General features: G+C 35.3%; 1 protein-coding gene across 33 annotated transcripts in view; it reads left to right on the top strand.

Moving 5' to 3' along the window:
- The first annotated feature begins 3,253 nt into the window (after nucleotides 1-3,253).
- The window catches only part of NRCAM (neuronal cell adhesion molecule), a 63,269-nt gene continuing 52,203 nt past the window's right edge, over nucleotides 3,254-14,319 (top strand). For 11 of the 33 annotated variants that reach the window (XM_062491108.1, XM_062491119.1, XM_062491109.1 and 8 more), the window contains exons 1-7: nucleotides 3,299-3,344; nucleotides 5,721-5,738; nucleotides 7,709-7,814; nucleotides 10,621-10,817; nucleotides 11,733-11,855; nucleotides 12,213-12,383; nucleotides 12,832-12,888. In XM_062491108.1, the coding sequence (XP_062347092.1) occupies nucleotides 10,679-10,817; nucleotides 11,733-11,855; nucleotides 12,213-12,383; nucleotides 12,832-12,888 (490 nt within the window). In that variant the 5' untranslated portion in view covers nucleotides 3,299-3,344; nucleotides 5,721-5,738; nucleotides 7,709-7,814; nucleotides 10,621-10,678. Of the gene's footprint in view, nucleotides 3,345-5,720; nucleotides 5,739-7,708; nucleotides 7,815-10,620; nucleotides 10,818-11,732; nucleotides 11,856-12,212; nucleotides 12,384-12,831; nucleotides 12,889-14,319 lie in introns of those variants that run through there. The other 22 variants (XM_062491110.1, XM_062491123.1, XM_062491131.1 and 19 more) reach the window with 8 other exon arrangements.

Here is a 14,319-nt window from a genome sequence, read left to right on the forward strand (position 1 = left end):
GGATTTCTGTGGGTCATTTTTAAAAAGTACTTGTTTTTTTGGGTTTTTTTTCTAGTGAAAAAAGGTCCATGTCTCTCACTTAATCCTGATTCTTTTGTAATACATACATAAAACCCTTGTCTTTTCAAATTGTACTTTGTGATTAAATACTATTGCACTTATGCATTTTTATTTACCTCAATTCCTGTCTGCTACCCCATAGCTTCAACCTTTAGTCCATGTTGTTAGTAACAATCAGCATCTCATCAAGAAGCACAGAATACGTAACAAGTGACATTTTGTTAGATACATAGGAAGTATGGAAGTATAGAAAATCTTATTTTATTCATATTAGTGAGCAAACTCCTGAAAGAACTGTTTCAAAATATGTGTTTTCCTATGAATAGGGTAGGAAAAAAATATCTGAGTTACAAGACATTGTATATAAATTATCTAGAGGAATAGGCAATCTGCTGTCTAAATATTTCAAGTTTTGTAATTGAAGCCTTTACATTGATTTGCGCTTACAGGCCTGTCCTTACTTTGTAGCAGATAATGTTATGTCAAAGCAATGTTTAGTTCTACATAGCAGCTGTTGTATTCATTCTAAATTATGCCAGATTTAATCTTGAATATATTCAGCAAGGGCACCCAGTTGTGCTGACAAACCTAAAATCATTTTCATGTTATTCAAATAATGTTTTATCACAAACCTTTTGGGCACATTGTCTCTCTGAGGCTGAATTCCCATACTATATCCAAACATCCCAGCAGTAGATTCCTACTGGAACTTTGCAGTAGCAGAGGTAGACAATATGAGGCAATTTCTCAAGAGTATTACTTTCCCAGTCACTTTAATTGCCCCTGCCTTATTCATCAACACTTGTGTATTCATTTGTACTTGTTCAAAGCAAATACAATTTAATTTTACAATACTCTCAAATCACTGCAGTACTCATTTTACATTTTGAAAGAACAAGACAATAAAGTGGATAATCAGGTTTTCAGAGTTTCGTAAGGAGAACTGAAATGTTGCATGGGGAAGAAACAGTAGAAGTCGAGGTTCCCTTGTGCAATACTTTAAAGAGTATACTCTAAATCCCAGGACACTGCACAGCAAGGGCACCTTGATAATTGCAGTGATACTGTAATGAGGAGATGACACAAAGGTCAGGAGAACAGTAGGTGAGAACCTTGTTTCACTGGAGCAGACAGCTGTAGTTGATGGAATAAAATAAACTTTTCTGGAGAGCACTTCATCGCAGGAAGCATGCTGGAGTGTTCTCAAGCACTCTCGACAGCAGCTCTGCTCCTTCCCTGTGCTCACTGCAGGAGGAGTGTAGTAAATTGTATGTGCCAAAATGGGATGGAGAAAATACTTCTCGTCTTTCTCAGCTCAACCCCCAGCATTTGGGGTGCTCATTTAAAATGTAAGAAAGTTCAGTTTATTTTTCTAGGAAAATTTTTCATGCATTCCTGTTATATGTCTGAACCCCTTTCTGAGTATTTTGTAAAGTAGGCATGCCACCTTGACTGTGCAGTTACAGTTTGTATAAATAATTATGCAAAGGCCGGAACTATGGTGTCCTCTCTTCTGTGTTTTGTAATTTTTCTAATCTGCCATGACTAATAATTAGTCGTTACATTACGGCATGCAGTCCTAGAGATGGTTTGGAAAATCAATAAGCATCTTGCCCTCTCCCATATACCCCAGTCAGCAGTTCCTAACTCCAAGTAGTACATGTCTGGAACTTTAACCTACTGGAATATTCTTATTTTGAAAGAAAAATTCGTTTTACAGATTGTGACAGTAAGAATCAGGGAGTTTGTTGTCCTAGGTTAGGATGAGAAGTAGAGCTCCACACCTCAGCTTTGCTTTCTAGTTCCAGTCTCTGCTCAGAAGACTACAACAAGAAAGATAATTTACAGCAGCAATTAAGAGGCATAATTTCTTCTGTAATGTGAAAATTGAGGGAAATTCTTACCACAGATTGGTTTAAGTAACTTCAGGAAGCACAAACAACTTTTAATTTAACATTCATAAAGCGGCTGCTTCTTTGCAACTTTAACTCTTTGTGAACTAGATAGCATTGTGTTTCATATCTGTAGCCAGAGCTGAGCAAGTGTTCTCTTCAAGGTGAATTAATGCTGATCACTGTGAACTTTCAGATCCATCTGGCATCTGGGAAGTACTTTCTCAGTGGATGTCCATTTACTGGGAATGCATTGTGTAAGCACCGTTTGGATTTCTAGGGCTGCATAGCTCTTTGTAGGTCACTGGACATGCTGATGGGGCTTGCAGGCAGCTTCACTAGTTTTCACTCCTCCAATGTTCTTCTCAGCTGGAGCTCAGTCCTGAATGCAGAAAATAAGGAGGGAGCCAGAATCATTCTGCATGGCTAATGTGATCTCTCATGCTTGGCTGAGGGAGGAAATCTAGCACATTTCAAGGAACAGATTTCCCTTAAGTTTCATTTCCGACAGTTCGTCACATATGAAAGGAGGAGAGGAATATTTGAGAATACGCTGACAATTAATTAAATTTTGGTTTCAGGCTAGAAAGGAGGAATCAGATATCCAGAAATAGGAGCCTGGGTACAGTACACACAATAGCACCACAGCACGTTCATGAAGACTTGGGTATTCAGTCTACAGCTGTCTTATTAGAAAGAGTTCCAAAGTGGGGAGAAGCTGGGATGCCTAAGTCAAAGCTGCAGAAAGATTCCACGGTTTACTTAGCAAATTCATGGCTTGACATGTTTTCATTGGAGTATATGCCTAAAGTGCGTCTTTCCAAGAATGGTGCTGGAAGGAGAGACTAGGTGGGCATTTAGAGCTTTAATCCACTAAATCTACTTCAAAGGACTACTATCTTTAGTATATACTCGTTTTTAACTAGATAGACTGACTGATGCTTTATCCTTCTTAGGAGAGGCATTTGTATTTCCATTCAATAAGATTACAGGAGTTCTTCACCTGCTTCTTTAGGAAAGTGTTGTGATCTAGGTGACCAAAGAACTTGTGAATTTCTTGGATTTCAGTAGAACACGTAGTGTAACTCTTATCCTTAGATATATTATTTAGACTGCTTGTATTTTGTAATATTATTAAGATGCATGTGATCATTTAACTCTCCATTGTATGTGCATATCGTTCTTTTGTTTTTTATTTACCAGGTTTCCTGTCTACACTTATGTAACTACTGCAAGCTATCTGGTCTTATGAAGTTGAACTTCATTCTTCAAGTGTGATTTACTTAGTACAGGATAAAATCATGATGAAAAAGATGAACCTACCTACAAGCAAAACTTCCTTGGTCCTCTTTCTGTGCCAAATTATTTCTGCACTGGATGTACCTCTTGACTGTAAGTATTAAACTAATAAATAAGTGCAGAATAATGGAAGATTAATTAAATAATTTCTGTAAGAAGCTGAAGATGACTCCAACATGGCGCTAAAAATAGAGTGTGTTTGGTCACTTCAGTCAAGACATTATAATTATGAATATTTACACTTACTTACTGAAGATTTTCAAAACCTGTACATATAAAATGAGTTACATTGTTCAGTTGAGGAGGTTTAACAAAGGATTCTCACAGAATCTTACTTACACTTCAGTGTGCCTTTGTTTGATCAAAATGAAGAAGTGCAGAAAAACCCTGCTAAAGGCTAATTACTTTTGAAATGAAGATAATATTGATAATTTTCTAAAAATCCCAGGACAATTCCTAGTTGCTATAAACAATCATCCTTACCTTCAGATAAGAGGTCCCCAGGAGCTGATTAAAAAATTCAAATACCTAAAATTCAGATACTCAAAGCATCCTATTTTTTGATGCAAAAGGGTAAGTAAGGGTCTTAGATTTCTTAAGTAGTACCTTAAAACAGTTAAGAACTTTTACTTAAAAACATGTTAAAAATGTGCTGAGTGGGGAGTTCCAGCATTAGCAGACGAGGAAATGTCTAAAGGAGGGTAAATCCCAAGATCTGAAGTTCTTGTCTTGTATAAGACTGTTAGTGGGGAACCTTGAAGGTTCCCCTTCTGAAAGGTTCCCCATGCTGAAAAGGAAGCAATGGTAGCTGCTGCATTTTATATTCTCAATAGCTAATTTTATTAAATTACTCATGTTTCAGCTTGCTGTTTTCTTTCGAAGATAAACATTTTCATTTCATTCACATTTTCAGAATTCAGTGAACCATGTTGCACCTCTTCATGACTATTCATTTGTTAAACTAATTACCAGGGAAGAGAACATTAGGGCTGGTCTTTAATTGATGGATTAATACATCAGTAAATTTGCCTGTGATTCTAAACTGCATGATTTTCTTTACCCCTGTGGTTTTGATGCCTTCCTGCCTTCCATAAATGCATGTTTTTCTTTAATAAGCATTGACATACATTGCAAGTACTTTGGTGGCTTTTTTCCCCATGCATTTTACAAGCCTATCAAACCAATGACCTGTATTTCTGTAACAAAATCAATATATCTGAATCGCATCCAACTTGTTGTAAATGCCTTTAAGAGCAATAAGCTGTGGGTTAAAGAAAGCTTTGAAAGTTTGATGAATAAATGAATGTGTTACTTTCAAAACTTAATTTTTCTCTTTAAACATCTTTGCAGGCTATAAATAGTGTTTTAAACCTATCTTGTAGTTCAACAACTAATAAAAATTCTGCACCTCTCTAATATCATTATCTTAAGAGCAAGATTTTGGGTTAAATTTGCCAGAAATACATCAATAGACAAAAATTAATATCCCTTTTGGATGTATCATTTTAATTCTGTACTAAGAATTTAATTTCTTTCTAGTTCACACTTAACAACTTTGTGAGGTCTGATAAAGTCACATACTTGGACTTTTAGTCAGAAATTGCATCTAGAGTGGTGGTATTGCTTTCATATATAATGATGAGAATGGGCTCTGGGAGAGCACCACAAGGGAAGGACTTAGATGTTTTTGTGATTCTTCACTGAATATCAACCATAGAGACCTAGTGATGAGAACATACTCGATTAGTTGAATATTTAGGTTTCATCCAGGTTAGAAATTCCTATTCATAGCAAGTTCATTAGTTCCTAGTCATTGTCTCCTCAAAGCAGGCAAGGAATGACTGAAAATGTAGGGGACTCCAGGACATTTGACCTATTGATAAAAAAACATTTTTATGCAAAGCATTGGAAGTAAGCAATAAAGATCAGACAGCTATGGTGATTTTTTTTAAGTTATTTTTTAAAACAAAAAGGGTTTCAAGTCTGTTGAGTAGAATTGGGTGCTTTTGTCTTTACAAGAGTAATTTTAGCCTGAAGCATTCTCTTTGTTCTTCCATGTGATTATATGGGTGGATTGATTTTGACTGCAGCATGAGGGTAGTGCACTCCATTAATTCTGATTTGCTGCTGTCTCCTCAGTATTAGTGTTTTATGTCCTTGCAAGGCCAAAATCACATAGCCTGGTTACTGTTAAAAAGTCAACACTTCAGGAAAGTTCCTCATACCTAGAGCTTTAAGATAAATGTAGTAATATCTGACACAGTGGAAATTGTGGCTGGAATTTTAGGCATTGCTGCATGGGTTGCAGTGCTGAATGTTTTAAATATTTTCTTTTTAATGGTGACCAATGTACTTGTCAGAGATACTTATCTTCCCTCTCAAAATTGCTAGTTTTCTCTTCACTAACAAATGTTTCTCTTTAATCTCCATTTGTCCATTCAACTGCTGATTCTGATGTGGGAATAAAAGCAAAACTTCTAGAAGAATGTAAGTTACTCTTCACTAAAAATAGGCTGTGTGTTGCTGAAAATTAATACTGATTGTGTTGCAGATTTAATTTGCAGTCCAAAAATGTGTAATTCTGACATTTTGTTGATAATTTGGTTTGCTGTATCTAGATGTTTTGTGCATGCAGTGTTCAGAAAATACTGCTGTACATAAAACAACACTCTGATATTCTGAATAAATTAATTGTGTGATTTTTGATGGTGTGCTATTTGAACATTAAAATATTCACTCTATCACTATGTGCTGTGTTTTATTACTACTTTCAGGAGTAAATGTGTTTGATAAAAAGAAATTATTGGAATGTATGTACTTTTGTACTGTTTTTCATATCTGATGTGGACATATTTTATAACTACAGTGGATATAGTGCTATTTAAGTAGACCTCATATTTTATTAGTTCTAACTTAGCTTTAGTTTTATGGGTAATTTCATCAGTTTTAAGTACAGTCCGTAACACAGGAGTGGAGATTTCAGGGCTTTTATGTGCATCAGATGGAATATCCTGTAGGTTAGGCAGTGTTTATGTCATATTCTTTTTCAGAGTGTATTTACTTTTCCCCAGTAAGCATCTGACATGTACTGACCCTGAGAAATGCCTCTGATAGGGAAAAGCACTGCCTTCAAGTACTTCTAAAGAAATACACACAAAGGCATAATGTAAAAATGTTGCCTTCCGCTTTCAAGGATTCTCCCCTGTGCAGTGAGGAGCAGAACCCATTTCTCTGTGGCCTGTTGTGTTCTGCTTAGCTGCTGTGTCTTTTTATGATTCCATGATCTGATTTCTTTTCATTGTTATTTCTTGCAGGTAGGGTTTTACACACAGCTAACTCTGCCTATGCAAAGGAGTACTTAATATATAATTATATGCTTAAGGAAGACTTAAATAAAAATCCCAGTTGTACAATTTTAACTGTCTAGAGTGAGGCATGAGAACACAGCTAACGCTAATGATTAAATTATTTTGTTCTGGTGGCTAGAAATTACCCCAAAGCACAAGCAAAGGGTATTGCTAGACAGGTGATTTACAGCACTTAGAAAGGGATGTTCATGGGCAAGTTGTTTAACAGGTGACAATGAGCTATAAACATATGAATAATGTTGAGGAAGACACCTTTCTCACTAGCTTAATATCACAAACAGTATTTTTTAATGCAAAAATGGGCATAGATAATGGTCAAAGGTTATAGATTACTTACAATAGGTAGACACCAACTACTTTGTTGGGTGAATCAATTTTGTTCTTTGCTACTTGTTTTACTGGACGAATCACAGATGTTAAATGATTGCTTCTCCTAGGACAGTTCACAAGACTGAGTGTATTTTTAAAGGATTTTTTAAGGGGAATAAGTGCTCTACTTTTCCTACGTTTTCTTTATTTGGAAACTAGATACTATTTTTTGTCATTTTTAACACACTTTTAACTCCTGACAAGTAGTTCTTAAAGCATGCTTTATAGATTAATGCAATATGTTAAGCATAAGAAATGTGTGGAAAATTTTCACCCACAGAGAATTTGAAAATACATAAAATATTTTAAGCACAAAGCAATGTATATTTTCTCCTTCTGTGTGGTAAAAAAATATTTTGTAGAGGTTTATGTTTGCAACTCTTCATTTCATATTTGGTGGATTTTGCATTTGAGTGTCCTTTGGTTTTGTGAAAATCTGTTGAAATCTGAGGTATAGAAATTATATTTCCATTAAACTTTTTGGCCAAGATCTTAATCTTCTGTAAATCAGGGTAGCTCAGCTGGAAGTTAGTATAACTACGCTGATTTACAAGGGTAGGGACCTTCAGCCTCTTGATACAAATGATACTTAAATCCCACTCTTCTGTCAGTCATTCAGTTGCTAACTGCAATTCTTCTTTCTCTGCTTACAAAAGTGTCTTGTTGATACTTTGAAAATATTGTTGAAATCATCTCTCTTTGTTATATTCCATAATGAAGTGTCACAACCTCCTACGATAACTCAGCAATCTCCAAAAGATTACATTGTTGACCCTCGAGAGAATATTGTAATACAGTGTGAAGCCAAAGGAAAGCCACCTCCTAGGTTAGTAGCTTTTTTATTTTGCTTTTATGGACGTAAGAGCATGAAAGAACTAGGAGAGCATACTTTAATTTTTGTAAACTATTAAGATGAAGATTATGTGTGTGAATGTGCATGCAGAAACATGCACACATCTGTACCTCTGTAAATTACACACCTACTGGATAGTGGCACAGTTTTGACTCTTATCACACTTGACATTTAAATGTTCCTAGAGTCATCAAGCAACTGTAGCAATTTTTTCTTCTCAAAACTCTAACAATAAAATAATACTTGGTTACTACCAGAGCAGATAGGCAAATGTCCACGGGACACACTAAGGGGCATGCTGTACTGTGAACTGGATGATGTGCCAGGTTTAGGCATAGAGTTTAAGAAGAATGGACATTGAATATAGTCAGACTAACACCGATACATTCAAATGTAAAGTTTTGTAAATACTTCCATTTTATGAGGCTGATCTTGAAATGCAATTTGTCAGAAGTTACATAGTCTGTAGCAGTTTTATTGATCAGCAGCCTTGTATATTTAACAGCCTTCAGTTTTGGTAAAAATTGATCAGATTCCTGATCATCACCCATTTTAAGATCTTCTTTCAGCATCTTGAAATATTTGAAAACTGCTAATTTCAAGGTACTGAGTGCCTCCACTGGAAACGTCAGTAGCCATGATACCTTCTGGCATTGTTAATAGCTGCTGCTGACTACAGAGACTGTGAACATAGAAATGTGCATCTCTCTGCTCTAGAAGTGCTCTGGTACACCTCACTAGCAAGGTCTGTCTAAAACTGCTCATTCAGACACAGATAGAGCTTGTTAGATGTATTTCTTCTGAATAACCAGTGTTTTTTCTGCATTACTCATGGTGATTGCCTTGGAATCATGGTCATTATCATGCTGGGCAGCAGAATGGAGAAGATGGAGATTATGTGGGGTACTCTAACCTTTTCTAGTATTCCATTAAGCCACAGAGCTGCTTTGTTTGCCAGCATTTTAATTTCTCTGGCCCAATGCCACTTTTAGGAGTCTGGGTGTTTACCTTGACGATTGGATGATTATAGTCCACTTCAGGACAACTGTATTGCTTCTGCAGATGTTTGTCTTGAATACTTGTGGTTGGAATTACCAGAAAGAAAAAGAATGCTGTCTGTGAGACTGACATACCTGACCCATATACCAGGGCTCACTGCTGTACATCCTCATCTTCCCCATCAAACATGGATCTGGCTTTGTTCCTGTGCTACAGAGGAAGTGACAGGATTTAAGTCAAGAAGTTTCTAATGAGTTTTATAAGCTTGTGATTAGTCTTGCTTATGTTTGAAGATATGACATTGATTTAATTTGTATCAATACTTAGTCTGGTTGGTCCATCACTCTTGAGAACCTGCAAATGCATACTGGAACATGAACTGCTCCAGAGCTCTGAAGTCAAAGGTGCACTTTCTCTGCCCACAGTGTGAATTGTGTGGTATCAGTGTGATAATTTCTTATTGGTGAGAGCACCTGGCATAAAGGTTTATGGATGTGCTGCTGCCTATAGCTAGAGCAGCAAAGACTCTGTCATGCATCTCAAATTTAGGGGTGTTTACCACATTTTCCACCTCTCATTTGAATCTACTTTACACTTTCTTTCATCCTTAATATTATTGGTAACAGAAACCCCATATTCTGAATCTTTACCCACAAAGTTGTACTGTTATTCACATCGTAATCCTCCCAAAAACATTGTATTGTGGTGCAGCACTGCTGCAGGTCCAGTTCTTCTCTCCCCCAACACAAGGTGCAAATAGCATGTCCAGTCCTGCCCAGCTGCTGCAGAAGGTCAGTACACAATCTGAGTCAGTTAGCATTTGAGCTTTTCCAGTACCATTTACATTTATACTTTAGGAAGCATTCTAACCAGCAAAAGAGTGCTTGTGCTTAAGATTCTGAAACTGATATATAACAAGTACAAAAACTGCTGTTCACAGTATTTGAAGCTGTGAGTGCTCAGCACTTCTTAGGTCTTGGTCTTAGGCTCTCTGTGACTATACTTCTGACCATAAACAGTGCATAATTAAGAAAGTGGTGTTTACAGCAGTCTAAGTTGTAGGCTATGATTCTTTACAATTTTTTATGAGTTCTGTTAGTCTTCATTTTTAATGACTACTTTTCAAACCATCTCTTTTTTTTGAGCATCAGTAGCATCAGTATAAATTTACTAGGTTAAATAGAGGCTATCAGACAATATGATTTCAGTTAGAGAATTACATTTGCATTAGAATAGTTAAAAAAAATCAAACTCACCACTGTCTTCAATTCACTTGCATAACTTCAAAATCGCCAAACCAATTAAAAGAAATGATCTCCTGCTGGGGCCTGAGATGACACATTTCAGCCCTGAGCAAGTTTTTAAAGACAGGTTTATAAACCCTTTCAACAATAGGTTTTATAATGGAAATGCTAATGCAGCTTTAGCAATATCAGTTCTTGCAGATGTTATTGCACCATTTTAGTAGAAAGGAAATCAGTTCTTTTCCATGTAGATTAACCTCAGAAATTTTTAATGTACTTTTAAAAAAAAGAATTGACTGTGAAATAGCTCCTGTTAACAAGCTGAGCCAAACCTTTTATATTAAAATATTGCCAGATTTCTTATAGTAAAAGTCCTGTGTTACTTTATTAGTTAATTTAGTTTGGGATCGTGTCTTACTTATCTGCACATAAAAAAATAACATACATTTTTGTTAATAATCTTTTCTTCTTTTGCTTCATACAGTCTACAAAAAGTAGCCAAGAATAAACTTTTATTTTTGGTTTTATTGTTTTAGCTTCTCTTGGACACGCAATGGAACTCATTTTGATATAGATAAAGATGCACAGGTAACAATGAAACCAAATTCAGGGACTCTTGTCATAAATATTATGAATGGTGGAAAGGCAGAAGCGTATGAGGGAGTTTACCAGTGTACAGCAAGGAATGAACGAGGAGCAGCTGTTTCCAACAATATCGTTATAAGGCCTTCTAGTAAGTAAAGCTCTTAATGTTCATAAAGTGTGAAACACTTTGGTTTTCTTATTTGCTTATGAACATTTACCTTTTTGTTTTCCTGTCTTAAAAATACAGTCATCCACATGCCCATGCTAGAAGTTATTGCCTATTTTCTAGTATTCAGGTATAATACTGTAGTATTTGTTCTTGCAAATACTCTTTTTACAAAAATTTAATAACCAAGCTTTTTTCTTAATGCATCTGGATAAATGTGTAATGTTTAAAACTGAGTTGTATGTATGACACTACTCCTAGTATAAAATATTTAAATCCTCAAGGCTCTAAGGATAGTTTGTTGACATTGATGGCATAATTGATGACGATTTTTATTCTGTTTGTGAAATCTGTATTCCATAGTTTTTGTAATAGCTTTCAAACATAACAGATTTTAACTAAAAAGAAGCTAAAATTTTTTGATTGATGGTAAATTGTTTCTATAGCTTTGTATGAGCTTTATCTCAGTTTAGTTTTCAAGCTTCTCAGCTTAAAATGTGCTGTTCTCACATCTTAATTAAAGAGTGTGTGTGTATAATTCTGCTTCAGGAATGTCTACCCCTTTTCCTATTTTAGCACGTCACCTTTTTTTTATTCAGTATACTTAAATTTTTGCAAGACACTGTTATAAAACCTTCAGTGAGAAGACAAAATAATTGGGATCAATTTTTAATCAACTTTTTTGGATGAACTTTTAATAAATCATTGATGTACTTTTCTTCTAAGAAAACATAAAAAAACCCAACAAAATAAAAACTTCAGCAAACATGAAAGAACTTAACATTCTGATGGATGTAGTTCTTCCATTTCTCTGGAATACTTTGTGCATTTTCCCTTTATTTTTTTGAGTTTTTGCCAATCCATACTTTGTGTGTGTGTCAAAATTATTTTTTATAGGATCGCCTTTGTGGACGAAAGAAAAACTAGAACCAAATCATGTTCGTGAAGGTGATTCACTAGTACTGCACTGCAGACCTCCTGTTGGCTTACCACCACCTATCATATTTTGGATGGATAATGGTGAGCTTGTTTGTTATGCAGTTGACTTTTTGCAGTTTTTCTACATAGAAGATCATTGATTACCAAAACCACGTGAAGTTTCCCCTCTAAGTTAAAATTCAGTGAATTGCTATTTGTGTAGAATAGAGGAAACAAGCATACAGCCCAAAAGCACGAAGCCAAAAGCAACTGGAGATCTTAATTTAAGTTGTAGATTAACCCACTGGGGAAGAATGGGTAGACGTAGGATTTCATCAGGAAGCGTAGAAATGCATTTACCGAGCCACAAGTGTAATTGAATGAATGTGGAGTCTGCAGATCATAATAATAGAGTGTGTCAATTATACCGGACATAAATGTGTTCTTGTTTTCCCTTAGCTTTCCAAAGGCTGCCTCAAAGCGAGAGAGTTTCCCAAGGTCTAAATGGAGATCTTTATTTTTCTAATGTACAACCAGAAGACACCCGGGAAGACTATATCTGCTATGCAAGATTTAATCATACACAAACTATACAGCAGAAACAACCCATATCTGTAAAAGTCTTTTCAAGTAGGTATTGCATCACTAAATGACATACTTACACAGTATTTATCTGGAGTTCTCAAGTTACATGCTAAAGTTAAGTAGTGTTATGCTAGCAAATTTTGTCATTTTAATTTTGGATAAGAAGTTACGTTACTGTATAAACTTGGAATGTAATCTCCAGTTTTCTTGATATATAATTGATTCTAAAAGCTATCATTTTTCCCTTTAAAAGGCTTTGTGTTTTGAAGAAAATGTTTTTTAAGACTTGATACATAGAAAAAATAGTGTAAAAATCAGTTTTCAGATGTTTTCCCAAAGCAAGAATATTAAGTTATTATGATTATTGTAACTATTGAAACAAATTAATCGATCACTTGATTAACTCACCGTGGCCATGTCATCACCTTTTGATTCCCAGAATTTTTATTTATCCCTCTTGTATGCTTTCTTCATGATATTCTGTTTATTTCAGTGGATTCATTGAATGACACTATAGCTGCTAATTTGAGTGACACTGATATTTATGGTGGTGAGTTACACTGGTCCCCACTGATACTCCTTGTTTCACAGTAGCATTTAGTTAACTAACTTCACCTCCATGGCTACTTAATCTTTTGCTCCTTTTTCAATTTCTAATAACGGTATCAATTAGTGCTGGTGATAATACATACTTTACAAAGGGACTGCACAGTGTGGTCCTTTAAAATATTTAATGTTTCAATACTTTTGTAACATATGGCTCAAAGAAAATATAAACACTTACAGTAAAAGAGTGCTTTCACACTGGTGCAGATTTTAAAACCTACTTCTATACTGTGTTGATTTTTTTATATTTTCCCTCCAATTTACCTAGTAGTTCAATTATGTTCATTATCACTAGGACTATTCAATATCATGTGCTGCATAATACATAACAACAATTAAGCCCCTAACAAATCCACATCGTATTTAATAACTTACTGAATGTACCAATAAATTCAAAGGGGTAGGATAAGTTTTGTTTGTTTGGTGTTTAAGATGGTCTTTCCGTTAATCTGTGTTGAATGGTCTTTTATATGTTCTGGATTAAATCCTCCTGAACAGATGTATGTGTGTTTAGCAAGGCTGAATTTGAAGCACCCCTGATTCTAGACTGTCCACTTGATATTGGGTGACATAGAAAATACTTGATATTTATTCCATTTTTGTCTTCTTCCTTGTGAAATGGGGCTTTGCACATATTAAACCATAACTTATTTGAATCTAAAATAAAACATGGGCCCAGAATATTTTACTTCTCTACATAAAAATTACATGTTTTTCAGGAGGAACAAACAAGAAATAAGTACCTGAACACAAAACAATATATTAGCTACAATTAGTGAGGGAAACAGTGTTGGGTTGGCTCCCAACTCAGAACCACCATGAGTAATTCTTCTGAACACTCACAGTCTGGGCAAGTGAGTCAGCAGCCCTTGGCAGTGCCAGCACTGGGTAGATGAGTTGTTGCTGTGACTGTCAGCTGCGTTCTTGACTCTGGACTGCTCTGTTCTCCCACAGTTTTAGGTTGTTTGTGTACTGTTATTAAGAAATTCACAGCACATACTGAATTAAAATGAAGTGTTGTATTTATGCTAAAATATCAGTAAATCCTGTACCCTAACAAACTTCGAGTTTATTATGTTTCTAATCCCATTTTTGAAAAACAAAAATATTATTTTAATTTTTCAGACTCTTACAGCACTTTAGAGCAATTTAGTTCTATATATTAAAATTGCAACAAGAGAACATTAGAGTAATCACAGAAAGCACTCTATAATTACAGAAAAGTCATAATTCCATGAAGGCATAGGAAATACCATATACTTCAAGAGCCAGAACAGAGTATAATGTCAGAAATGAGTCATATATTTATAGCTGCCTGTTTACTGTGGTTATTGCTTACAGGTTAATCAAGGTTCTATAGTGCAAGACTAGGGAA

The sequence above is a fragment of the Cinclus cinclus genome, chromosome 4 (genome assembly GCF_963662255.1).
Source record: "Cinclus cinclus chromosome 4, bCinCin1.1, whole genome shotgun sequence".
Taxonomy (NCBI): Eukaryota; Metazoa; Chordata; class Aves; order Passeriformes; family Cinclidae; genus Cinclus; species Cinclus cinclus.